The sequence below is a fragment of the Topomyia yanbarensis genome, chromosome 3 (genome assembly GCF_030247195.1).
Source record: "Topomyia yanbarensis strain Yona2022 chromosome 3, ASM3024719v1, whole genome shotgun sequence".
In the NCBI taxonomy this organism is placed as follows: Eukaryota; Metazoa; Arthropoda; class Insecta; order Diptera; family Culicidae; genus Topomyia; species Topomyia yanbarensis.
This window is the reverse complement of record NC_080672.1, coordinates 321,089,521-321,103,382: the sequence shown is the minus strand read 5'-3', so window position 1 is coordinate 321,103,382 and position 13,862 is coordinate 321,089,521. Positions and strand designations below refer to the sequence as shown.

Sequence of the window (13,862 nt, the reverse complement as noted above, 5' to 3'; positions counted from 1 at the left end):
CAGTTCCTCGATGGCGGAGTGGTTAACGCACCCGACTAGACACTGGGTGATCGCAGGTTCGATTCCTGCTTGAGGACATATCTTTTCTCAGTGTTTCCAATAAAGGTGAATTTTCACCTTTTCTTCATTCTCACCGTTCCGGTCATCCTTTCTCTGTGTGTTTTCCAGTGGACACGTTCATAAAAATCCTTAAGAAAGGAAAAAAACAAAGACTTACGTCCAAACAAGGAATATATAAACGTATTTCTAATGCCAAAAAATTCCGACTCTTGCGGTAGCAGACAAGGGTTAAAAAAAAAAAAAAAAAGGGTTAAATCGCCGGTAAACTTGCTTGCTCATATGACCCTTTCCACGCTTTTCTAAAGTTTCTTCCTTCAACTCCTTGTTCTCCCTTGAGCACTATGGCTCTTAAATATTGAAAAATATACTTCACTTTTCAGTCCCTTGCTAATTGAATGTCGTTAAAAACACAAGCCTTGGAATTATTTCGTCTCTTTACTTCAAAATGAACATCATTTGTCAAACATATCCAACGATCAACATACGGTTTATTTACAAAATATAATAGGAGTCATCTAAAGTGTGCAAGCGGTTGTCAAAATACTAGTGTTGAAATCATCGTAAAAGAAGTGTTGCCATTTTGACTGGTTTTCACTATTCGTCTCTCTCCCTATTCTCTCTGGATTGTAGGTCTGACTCGACCAGAAGTACAAAGTAGACTCTATTGATTGTTTTAGTATTCAAACTAAAAAAATTGGTTTCCTGCTAAAAACTTTGAATCAAGTGCGAAGTATTTAATGACGAATTTCGCGCCAAATCGTATTCAGAGTTGGCAGCACCCTCTCAGATTTTAATGAAACTTTCTGTACATGAAGACTTTGTCACAAAAAGCCACTTTGCATACATTGTTTTTCCAAAAATGATCTAGACTGTCTTTTGAAAAGGGCCAAATTTTTTTACCAATTTTTTTTTTCAAATAGCCATAGTCTAAAAATGACAAATCCTACAAAAAATGTTGTAAGAGTGATTTTCACAAATTTTCGAATAAAAATATTGAAAAAATTCTTCATTGACTCCTACACTGAAAAAAATCGATTTTAAAATTTAAAGTCGATTCACAAAAAACCCCATTTTTGATTTGGATGAAATTTTATTCCAAGATAGATAATTATATTCCCTACCTACCATCGAAAATTCAAGTTGGGCACTTTAAAGGAAAAAAAGTTATTTGAAAAAAACTTTTCCTTGTCCAAACTGATTTTTTTTTCAGTGTATTTCTATAGAAAACTAAACCAATGAAAGTCATAATCATCTCAGAATCCAATAAAACTCAGTTTGTGAGAAGATATTGTCTAATTTAGCAACGAAGCATATTTTCATTAAGGAGTTAATACTTTTTCATTTTTCAGAAAATCGAAATTTCGAAACTCCTTGAAAATGCTTTTCCCAATTTTCATAGAGATCCGAGAAATAGACCGTAAGTTACAGCGCTTCCAATGGCGCTTCGTCTACCAAGAGCAGTAGCAATTTGATATTTAAATTCGATTATCTCGAAATGTCGTCTTACTAGAAATGGTTTTTCCGTGATTACGATTGCCGAAAAACTACTCAATCAATTTTCTTAAAAAAAATTTCAATTGATTGTAATTAAGTCCATCAGACATAAAATAAATTTTAGAACAGTTTGTCAATTATTTCGTGAAATTAATCAGTTTTGAGAGGAACAAATGAACTGCAGTCTTCAAGTCTTCCAATCTTCCAGTCTTCATTCAAGTTTGTTATGAATATATACTAAATACGTTACTGATACTTTTTGTATGTGTCAGGCAACTAGCAGCTGGGAAAATGGATCTTGAGATGATTATGACTTTCACTGGTTTAGTTTTCTATAGAAATACACTGAAGAAAAAAATCAGTTTGGACAAGGAAATTTTTTTTCAATGAAGAATTTTTTCAATATTTTTTATGTAGGATTTGTCATTTTTAAACTATAGCTATTTAAAAAAAATAATAAAAAAAATTGGCCCTTTTCAAAAGACAGTCTACATCATTTTTGGAATAACAAAGTATGCAAAGTGGCTTTTTGTGACAAAGTCTTCATGTACAGAATGTTTCATTAAAATCTGAGAGGGTGCTGCCAACATTTGTTCGAGTTGGCGCGAAATTCGTCTAATGCTAAATATATAATTTTAAGACCATTAAGGAATTAAAGAAATTTTATTTTTTTCTTTTCATTTCAATTACTAGGTCCTTTCAAGTCACATTATTCGAATGAACGAAAGCTTCTATTTCTTGAATACTGAATATGATATATTTTGACAGCAAGAAGTTATTTGTATTTTCTTAGTCGGATAAAGTCATATACACGGTGTTCCTAAAACCGTTATTAACTAAAAAAATGACCATAAATTTGGCATACGGCATTCGAAAGATACAGTATCCAAGCATCTTCTCAGTGAATTTCAAAATGATCCATCGAGGGATTCGAGAGATATGGCGATTTGAAGTTTTATGATACGTTTCATAAGGCTACCAGCAAACACCCACGGGTTTGGTCCAATCTCTATAAAAAAAATATTTGTCTACTTATTTAGTACATGGCATTCGAAAGATATAGTAATCAAGTATATCCCTTGCAAGTTTGAAAATATTTCATTGACGGAATCGAAAGTTATAACGGTTTGGATGTGGTATGCGGTCATAGATGGGTTTTCTACCAGACTTCAAGCGTGAATCCATGTTTGTCCATTGACTATTTAGATGGTTTATACGTGTCGCGGTTTTTAAAGGAAACCCTTGCGATTTAATTACATAAATATAATGTACAAATGGTGTTATTTATATGGTGCACTGAAAAAATATGAAAATAGGGTTGTCTACCAAACGTTAAATATAATGTGTAAATTAAAAAAAATAGATGAAAGTTGAAATGTTTACTTCAAAAGGCCATATCTCAATAGTATGTTGACTGATTCTAATTATTTTTTCATTATTGAACAGGTAGACGTTTCATCGTTAATTTTCATCAAGAAGAATATAAATAGAGTTGTCTACATAAATAAATAGACAATATAATTGGTCTCAACTATATGTATTATAATTATTTAGTGATTATTTTTGTATTAAAAATAGCGGCCTATCAATTTTTATATACTAGTTGCAATAGCTGTTTACTACAAATTATGGATATATGAAATGTTAAAACTAACACAGTCGTGATTCGCTGGTCGCATTGTACGGTGTACATTGTCGACATCTGAATGTCAAATTCTCATGTTAAATTCAATTCGACAATAAAACTGACAATAGTTAGAGATATGAGCAGATGAACTTGTACTAATAACATCCCCTTTGATCCCCCTACTAATAACATCCCCCACTTTTAACATCTGTCAACCCAACCAGCAAATCACGATTGTACAAAATTTCCAACAAAAACCGTATCATAACATAAATTGATCTGAATCAGCAAATACCTTCATATTTTTGAATATATGTATTGAATTTATGGTTTTATTTTTCCATGATTTATAGTTTGCGTTCGTTGCATTCAACTAATGTATAGAAATTGATAGGTCGTCGATTTGAATATAAATATATTTACTAAATAGTGATAATACATATAGTTGAGGATAATTAAGTTGTCTATTGTTTGAAGTAGCAAACTCTATTTTATATTCTTCTTGATGAAAATTAACGATGAAACGTCTACCTGTTCAATAATGAAAAAAATAATTAGAATCGGTCAACATACTATTGAGATATGGCCTTTTGAAGTAAACATTCCAACTTTCATCTATTTTTTTTAAATTACACATTATATTTAACGTTTGGTAGACAACCCTATTTTCATATTTTTTCAGTGCACCATATTAATAACATCATTTGTACATAATATTTATGTAATAAAATGGTAAGGGTTTCCTTTAAAAATCGCGACACGTATAAACCATCTAAATAGTCAATGGACAAACATGGATTCACGCTTGAAGTCTGGTAGAAAACCCATCTATGACCGCATACCACATCCAAACCGTTATAACTTTCGATTCCGTCAATGAAATATTTCCAAACTTGCAGGGGATATACTTTATTACTATATCTTTTGAATGCCCTTCACTAAATAAGTAGACAAATATTGTTTTGTTCATAGAGATTGGACCAAACCCGTGGGTGTTTGTTGGTAGCCTTATGAAACGTATCATAAAACTTCAAATCGTCATATCTCTCTTGGATGCTTGGATACTGTATCTGTCGAATGCCTTATGCCAAATTTATGGTCATTTTTACATTTCTTACAAAAGAAATGTATAGGATTCGCTCAAACTTTGAAATCTTTTTCCTAGGCCGAGTTTCATATACCAATCGACTCAGCTCGACAAATTGAGACAATGTCTGTATGTGTGTGTGTATGTGTGTATGTGTGTATGTGTGTATGTATGTATGTACAAAATGTCATGTAATTATCTCAGCAATGGCTGAACCGATCTTATTGAAACTAGTTTCAAATGAAAGGCCTAACGCTCCCATTTTACACTATTATTTTTGTTTTTCGATATGTTGTTTACTTTCTGAGATATGGGTAATTTTGTCAAAACAGTGCTAGTTTGAAGCGAATAACATGCGAACAAGGCAACTAAATCGCGTGAAATAATCAGAAACAAAAAGCTTATGAAAATACCTTTCTAACAAGCTATAGATTGTCAAAATCCGTTCACGAGCGGCGGAGATATTAAACATTTTGTATTTTCATTCTTCGCTTACCAATTTCCACTAACTAAAAATGAGACCGTTCCATACAGAGTATTGCTTTACTGGTTTTTAGGGTCAAAACTAAACCGATTTTGAATATCCGGGTATGCAAACACATCTGCGTGATTCAAGGATTTTGATTCCGAAAACATTTTCTGAATTTACTTAATAATCAATTATCTATTTTTCAAAAATTAATAAGCAAGTTCATTTCAAAGACAAAATAATGTGTAAATTCACTTCAAAGTGCAAATTTGTCCAGAGTTTTTTTTCGATTATAGAGGTTTTAACCTTAAGGTCATTCGCCTCTTCGGGTTAGAAAAATCTCTTATGAAAAATTTCTAACCCTTTGTGCGGGGTCGTGACTCGAACCCAGGTTCGCTGCGTACAAGGCAATCGATTTACCAACTACGCTACATCCACCCTCATTGTCCAGAGTTGATGTATTTACCCGTTGGATTGAGCAATGCGTTCACTCGTGAGATAAACGTTGGATGGTATATGAATACATCAAGTAATTATCGTAGTTATTGAGAAAATAGATTTCTAATATAATTCATATTCGTATTATACTCGTAGCAGCACCAAGAGCAACTGTATTTTTGAATAACAAAATTGTAGTGAAAATTTATCAGTTGCATTATTGAAAATAAAGATGTAAGGATTCAAAATTTCGCACTATAAACAAAAATAATGTCACAGCTCTCTCATTTACCATTCCTCACAACTGACACTGAGTTGTATTGAAAACCCCAATATACATTTTTCATGATCAATGTGACTAAAAGCATGTTTATTTGCGAAAAAATACGACATGTAATTTCAAGAATGTTCATGTCTCAAAGCAGTGCAGGGGTACTTTCAATACTAACTGGCTTTTCGATGAATTTAAATACTTATTCTGGTAGTTTGAACTATTTCTTTGCAATGGTATTGCTTTGTATAGGACTCATTAACCCATATCTCCAGAACGAGAGTTCCGAACGAAACAATTCGCAAGTAATAAGGATGGGTGGAAAAAGACTGCATTGTAATCGACTGCATGTACGAGTTTTATGCTATCGACAATAATATAATTGCCAACATAGCCTGGACACTTGACACTCTTTACTAGATATTTCAATGCGAATGAATACTATTTACAGCTGGCCTTTTCTCAGTTTGCTATTTCTAATTACGCGTTAAAATACTGAACCTGAAAATTCCATTCTATACAAAATCATTTTTCAGATGTCTGTAACCAAAAAGATATCTTTTAATTCCAAAACAAATTCCTGATTTCTAGATTTTCTGATGACTAATTAAGGACCATCAATAAAGTAGAAACACCAGATAATCCTAAAAATTCCGTCAAGAAAAGAAGAACGAAAACGTGCTCTTTGCAATGGGATTTTCACAAACATTTCAGAATATTCTGAAACAATGGTTTTGGAATTTGTGAAATTCGTTTTATTCATTTACTTCATTTCAATAACTTTCTTAAAATATTATTATATATTCTCATTTTTTCCAGCTCATTCCTTTAATGCATTATATTCGTTTGGTTTATTTTTTGCATTTTAAATGTTTGACTAATAATAAATATATGATTATTTCATTTTAAAGATTTTTTTCATTTAGCATTGTTTTTATTTATTTTGTTTATGTGACCTAATTTTATCTATTCTATTGATTTAATTCTTTGTATGCATTCCGACCAGTTTATTATCTTATTAATCTTATTCGAATTATTCATTTAATTTATTTTATTCACTTTTTTCTAATATTTTTTCTGATATTTTTCTGGTTCACACTTTTATTCATAAATATTATAATCTGACTAATTTTGTTCAGTCATTCACTTTATTCATTTCCTCTAGAACATTAATTAGATACAATATAATTTCTGCTATTAATTCTATTACTTTTTAATATCGCTGATTTTTTCATTTTAATAATTTAACTGCTCTGACTAATTTTGTTCAGTCATTCACTTTATTCATTTCATCTAGAACATTAATTAGATACAATATAATTTCTGCTATTAATTCTATTACTTTTTAATATCGCTGATTTTTTCATTTTAATAATTTAACTGCTTAAAAACAAACAAAATGAAAAAATGATAAAAAGACAGAAAACATTTTTATTGTGATAAAAATTCTTTATTTTGTTCATATTATTCATTCCATTCATTTTATTGATTTTATTAACTCTCTGTTTATCCTGTTATTTATGAACAACATTTTCAAATAGCTTTACTGCCCATGCTCGCAAATCAGTCCCATAAAGATAGAAAACGGGACAAATATGCATTCATGGGCAGTATAACTTTGGGCTTGGACAAGTTTTCTTTACAAAAAAGTAAAACTAATAATTGTGACAATCACCGTTTATTTGAGCGCCAATAGTTACAAGAAACATCCGTAAAACTCAAGTTATTGCAATTGCTTTGATTGGATTTCACTAGAGCAGTGCTACCAGAGACATTTTCAGTTATCGGTAAAAAATTATATTTTGATATATCTTCGTTTTCTTCAAATATTTTTGAAAACTGATAAATCTTATTAATTTGGACTGCTTTCGGCTACCTTTTCTGCTCAACCAAACTATTGAAAACTTTGCAGGAAATGTGTATTAGGATTAGTATGTAAAAATTCAGCAGCTTCTAACACTGCTAGAGAAGCATCTATCTTGATCAAAACAGGTTTTTCGTGTTTCTTTACTCTAACACTTTTAAGAAAAACGGTTTTGGAACCCTATATATGCGACAAAATCATTAGGTATGGAAGAGTTAATTTAATCCATATTATTCATATTAGGTATTTATTTTATTATTCCAATTTTTTATGATTTTTTTCATATTATTTATTTCAATCATTTTATTAAATGGTTAGTTTTTCCCAGTTCACATATTTTATTCAGTTTATTAATTTTATCAATTCGGTTTAGCCAGTCTTTTATGTTATTGTATGATAGCTTGTTATGCTGAAACAATTTAATTCACTATGTTAATTTCATTACGTTTTAATATCGTCTAATTTTAATTTGAGCTAATTTGATTTATTTATTTTATTAATTTGATTTATGTTAATCATTCTATCCATTTTATGAATAACTTTTTTTATTTTAAATTTTGTTTTGTTTTATTATTTTTCTTTAATTTATTCAGTTTATTCGAAGCGTTATTCGTGCACATCTCATATCTAGTTGCTTGTAAATTTAGCGTGTGATCGGCAAGCTAATGAATAATACAACAGTGATATGTGTAAGAAATGTCTCATCTCACTGATAGGTGGATTAAATCTGTTTTTTATTGAATAACGGTTTTAGGAACACCGTGATATCATAGCGCGCATTTGCTTAACCCTCCGATAATCATCTATCAACATTAAGGCGATCGCCTGAAGCGGCCTAAGACGGGTTCGCTAGAATGTCATAACGCTGTGGACTCAGTGCACTACCCGCTCTTCCGGAGGGTAATGGCGTAGCAAATCAGAACAATCAAAATGCGTTTAAATAAAATTATAGTGGGAGAAGTGGCATCAGTGTGATTGTCACCACACCACGCAGCTGCCGCACAGAAGTCGTTTATAGTTGCCTCATAAAACATTATCGACAAGCGTTGACGTGATGATAGGATGCGGCGATGGTTGTCGTTGCTGTCGCCGCCATCGGCACTGTAATCGGTGGACCGAGCCACTGTTTGTGGGTGGTCTGATGGTAAACAGAGGGAAAATGAATAGTAGGCAATAACATTTGCCTGCCGGTTTATTGGTTTTACGGCTACAGTGGTTTTCTTATTGAAAGGATTCAGTTTCAGCGGGATATATTATTTATAAAATACTGTGATGTAATAAAGTGTTCATTGTTTTACTTACTGTAAATAATTCATGGCTTGATATCACTGAAAACATATTGCACCTTTGAACGTTTAATTTTTCTGCATGTTTTATGATACAGGCATAAAGCAAAACTGATTAGTTCTTATTTTTTCAAGCATATATTTCTAACCCACATGCAAATTAACGCAGTCATAAATTTCCCACGTGACGACACTAAACACGCAGTAAACCCGCCAGAATTGATTTGGTGCGCTGCAAAACTCGTAAACAACTTCACCAAGGCCCGAGTGAAACCAAAAGATGCTTGATAAATCAAAATAATGCTAACACATGGCAAAAGTGGGAGAAAATTGCCGACGTTATCTGTATACAAACATTATCACGATACGTTTGTCTAAAGTTGGCCACGAGCTGTACCGTTACGGTATACCGTACCGCGTTCAGTACCGTTGAAGCCGGTGTTTAAATTAGACGTACCTATATTCGGGTCTCCAGTGTGACTAACTTTGGATGGTGATATGTACCTGCATGATTAGGCAGCATTCGTGCAAAACCTCAGCCAAGCAGTAGTGCCAGTTCAGAAGAAGCACAACTTTGTGAATATTTAGTTCCTGAAAACTTCCAGAGGTGTAAATCATACTACTCGAGATGAACTTTTGCCAAAAGTTCAACAACTATGCGATGTATAGGGGAACGCGTATCTGAAGTGCTAATGAATCTAGCAAACGGTTGCTAAAAAGGTGGCATATAGCGTGACAAGACCGTAGCAAGGTGTGGCAAAGTTTTGAAAGGACTGCGCTTCGAAGATAAGCGGTGGTGGTGGGTGTTGACTGCTGGATGGCGAACACGAGCGGTTATCAGCTGGCAACCGGCGACACATGTGTTGGATTTAATTAGAAGAGTAACAGGCTGTGATTTGAGTTTTGAGCTTTTTTATCCGTTACACATTCTAGATATTGCAGACGTCGGTGTGATTAAACATGTTTGCTTTTAAAAAATTGATAATCAGTGTTATTGAACAACAAAGACAATCCAATGTTTCATGTTAGTCTCGATTTAGGTTTTACATAACATTTTTGTTGTAGATTTCATGTAATTTTCCTTTTCATCTTACTGAGAACTACAATTCAATGTTCGAAGAAATGTTCTAGCATATTGAACAGTGACGCCCTCTGTTTAAACGAATTCAATCGCTCACCTTAAATAGGACTACCCAAATGCACTTTATTTCGTTTTCAAATTTTTCGGCTCTTGTTTCGCCATCTAATATCATCAAAATCTCATAATGACTAAATCATTGAAATTAAATTACTTTTCCATTGCTGTTCCCGTCACAATCAACTCCGTCCGTCGGTTGTAGCAAAAATAGTCCCGAGAGTCGTTCTGTCCCGCCGGATGTACGGTCTCAAAAGCACCGAATTGAGTGAACTGTATCATCTAGATTTGCTTGCAGAAAAAATCTAACGTAAATTTAATAACACTCTGAACCAGCTCCCCAGCCACCGGTAGTCCCACGTAACCGGCTAACACCCTCCCCGCCCCCGTTCCCCGTCATGAATCCATCCAGCACAAATGGGAGCATCCCAGCAGCAGTGTCCGAAGCGCACGATTCGTATACCCACGAGATGCCATTCCCGGTGCTGGTTCAAAAATTGCGTCGAATGGAAAATTTTGATCTGACGGCAACACCTCCAAGAGCCCCATCCCCACCACCGCCGTCGCTATATTTTGACAATAATTCGTCCGTCTCGTCCCGGTCGTCGTTCGAGCCGTTGGATCTGAACGTGGTTCACCTGTTTGAAATCTGCAAGGTAAATCAATGCTGAAGTGGATTAGTCACGTCACGGATGTGTTGTGCATTATCACTTTCTGTGGATGATGAAAGTTGTTTTGTTGTATGATTTATTGAGGGTTAATTCAAGCGAATCTAAGATGTCCCACTAAAAGATTATAAAGAAGTCAGTGAAAATATATTCCAGCCATTATATTGGTATGGTCCAAATGATTAAAAAATACCTGAATTTGATTTTAACATCGAATCATCATAGCACAGTGGCACCTTAGCATACAGAATTATGGCAAAACTATAAAAATTGGTTTATATGGCCAATAATTGGCTTTTAACCCATTCATGCCCATGTTGTTCGTGGACAACAACGTTTTACATTTCTTATAAAAGAAATGTATAGAATTCGCTCAAACTTTCAAGATTTTTTCCGAGGCCCGGAGGGCAGAGTCTTATATACCACTCGACTTAGCTCGACGATTTGGGACAATGTCTGTGTGTGTATGTGTCTGTGTGTGTATGTAACGGACAAATTCTCATTCGTGTTTCTCAGCAATGGCTGAACCGATCTTATCCAAATCAATTTTAAATGAAAGAACTAAAAACAGTAAGAACACTATTAATTTGTTTTTGATTTTGATGTTCATTTTCCAAGATATGAATGTTTGAATGCGTAAAAATGGCGCTTTTTGCAGTTTTTTTGAATTATCTGCCAAAATTGACAATATAGGTTAACATATGTTATATGTTTTTAGACAGCTTTAACGAATACCTTTCGAACAAGCTATAGATTGTTGAAATCGGACTATTATCAAAAGAGATATTTAACATTAAATGCGGACGAAAGATTTCTATCATTTCCCATTGCCAGAAATATGACCAAAAACATGTAATCTATTATTAACGCCAAAACGGCTTATTTTAGGTCAATAGTATCTTCGGAGAATTTTATGGAGGCAATATGCCCTTTCTTTCGGTATTATGCTTTTGCTGATTAATCCCCCTATGAGTGAGATATTTTCACAAATTTTCGTGGAAGTGATTATATCGAAATGATGCCTTCAGCAAATTTGTATCTCTTACTTTTGCGAATAACTTTACTGAAGACTTCAAATATCTATTTTGAATACTTTAAAAGTTATGGTTTGTTGTTTGTGGATTACCTTTTGTGGCCTATTTATTGTTCAATATAGTAATAATCCATTGAAATAAGCCAAACATTATTACGATAAAACGAATTTTGTATTTCATTTTTCTATCTACAACCGCTAGAAATAATCACCGAACACTTCCAAGTTCTCAAACGATATAATATTCGAAGAGAATGATAACAGTTGTAAGAAATGTCTCATCACACTGTTAGGTGGATTAGAAGCGTTTTTAAACAGCTATAACTTTTGATTGAGGCAAGATTTGCTCACAAAAACAAGTACGGCTAATAAATGTGACTATTGTCTTTCATTTGAGTACTAACAGTTACAAGAATCAGCTCTAGAACTGAAGTTATTGCATTTAGTCTGATTGCATTCCATAGGAGCAGTGCTGCCAGGGACAGTTTACGTTGACGACGAAAAATTAATTTTTCATATATCTTCGTTTTGTTGCAATATTATTGAAAACTGACAAAACTTATCAATTTAGAGTGATTTTGGCTACGTTTTCCACACAAGTGGACTATTGTAAATATTCTAGGAGAATTGTATTGAGCATTGGAAGGAAAAAATTGGGCAGCTTCTAGCACTGCGTGGGAAGCACCTATCTCTATGAAAAATGGCTTTTCGTATTTCTTGACCCCACCGTTTTCAAGGAAAAATAGTTTTAAAATCGTACATGCACTAGAAAAACGTTGGGCATGAAAGGGTTAATGAGTTTAGGTCCCCAAATGATTTTCTACCTGCTAGTTATCAAATCCCATAAATTTCTTTTTGGACATTTTTAGGTAAACCCATTTGAAAGCGGTGATCGTTATTTATTTGTATTTATTTGTATTTGTATTTAACAGTTTACGTCCATCTGACAATGAGTCTTAATGAACTAAATTACAAATAATTAACCTAAAGTGATAACAAACGATTTCTAAACTGTGCAGAACTAATGACGAAGTCGAAGTTGTCGGTAAAATCGTTGAAGCGACGGACCATTGCTAGTATCGGGCTGTTGGCAGCGTAGTTAGTGTTACGCATTTCAGTCTGCAGCAGTGTTCGAGGACGAAGGACACGGGTTGCTGCGTAGAGGTTAATTTGTGATAGGAGATCGGGAACATCGTATTCGGCGAGAAGAAGCATAGATACGAAGGTAGCTTGCGACGCGTGTCTACGATCTTCTAAAGTGTGCAGTCCTAGTAATCGACAACGGTCTTCGTATGGCGGCAAGTTCAGCGGATCATTCCAATGCAATTGACGTAACGCATATCTTATGAATCTGCGCTGGACGGCTTCAATTCTTTGGCTCCAAGTTGCATGGTAGGGGCACCAGACGACGTTTGCGAATTCCAGCTGTGAGCGCACCAGCGAACAATACAACGCTTTGAAGCACAAAGGGTCCCGGAACTCGTTGGATATTTTGAACATAAAACCTAGTAGACGATTAGCTTTGTCAATGATCGCTGAGAAGTGATGGGTGTACGTTAGCCTTTCATCAAGGATGACGCCCAAACCTTTAACATGATCAACGCGTTGCAGCTGAGTTCCAGCGATGTTGTAGTTGAAAGTAAACATGTTCCTCGTTCGATGAAAGCTGATAACAAAGCATTTAGCTACACTAAGAACCATCATGTTTCTTTTACACCAACTATAAAAGGTATCAACGAGATACTGTAGCTAACGGCAATCGGCTTCTTTCCTTATAATTAGAAATATTTTCAAGTCGTCGGCGAAGAACAGTTTCCCTCCACACATTAAGACGAAAGCCACATCATTCACGAACAGTGAAAACAGCAGCGGACCAAGTGTACTTGGGGAGGAACTCCAGAATGGTTGGAAGAGGACTCAGATTCATTGTCACCAATTTGAACAACGACTTTATGGTGAACAAGGTATGATCGAAGCCAACGGCAGAATCGGGCAGTGCATCCAAGTTTATCAAGCTTCGTTAGCAGTATGTCATGGTTAACAGTGTCGAAAGCAGCCTTAAGATCTGTGTAAATCGTGTCCACCTGCAGTTGTTTGGACATTTGTTCCGTACAAAAGGATGTGAAGGAGACCATGTTCGTCTCCACCGATCGATCGGGAAAGAATCCGTGCTCACAAGTGCTTATGTAATGTTTACTAGCAGAGAACAGCACCTCATTGATAAGTGATTCGAAAATTTTTGACTCGACTCTCAGCGAAGTGATTCCCCGGTAGTTCTCGATGTTGCCTTTGTCACCTTTCTTGTGTACCGGAAAAATGACTGAACACTTCCAATCATCGGGGAATTTTTGCTGCTGAAATGACACATTGAAAAGGTGCGTCAGTGGAATCGCTAAAATATTCGAACATTTTTTCAGAACAGTTGAAGGC

The 13,862-nt window shown here is 34.4% G+C and overlaps 1 protein-coding gene across 13 annotated transcripts in view; it reads left to right on the top strand.

Annotated features, from left to right (window-relative positions):
* The window catches only part of LOC131694112 (transient receptor potential cation channel trpm), a 355,889-nt gene that overhangs the window by 149,158 nt on the left and 192,869 nt on the right, over positions 1–13,862 (top strand). For 5 of the 13 annotated variants that reach the window (XM_058982528.1, XM_058982527.1, XM_058982526.1 and 2 more), the window contains exon 1: positions 9,650–10,387. The exons of 5 other annotated variants lie outside the window; for them this stretch is intronic. In XM_058982528.1, the coding sequence (XP_058838511.1) occupies positions 10,130–10,387 (258 nt within the window). In that variant the 5' untranslated portion in view covers positions 9,650–10,129. Of the gene's footprint in view, positions 1–9,649; positions 10,388–13,862 lie in introns of those variants that run through there. 3 more of the 13 variants (XM_058982531.1, XM_058982532.1, XM_058982534.1) reach the window with 3 other exon arrangements.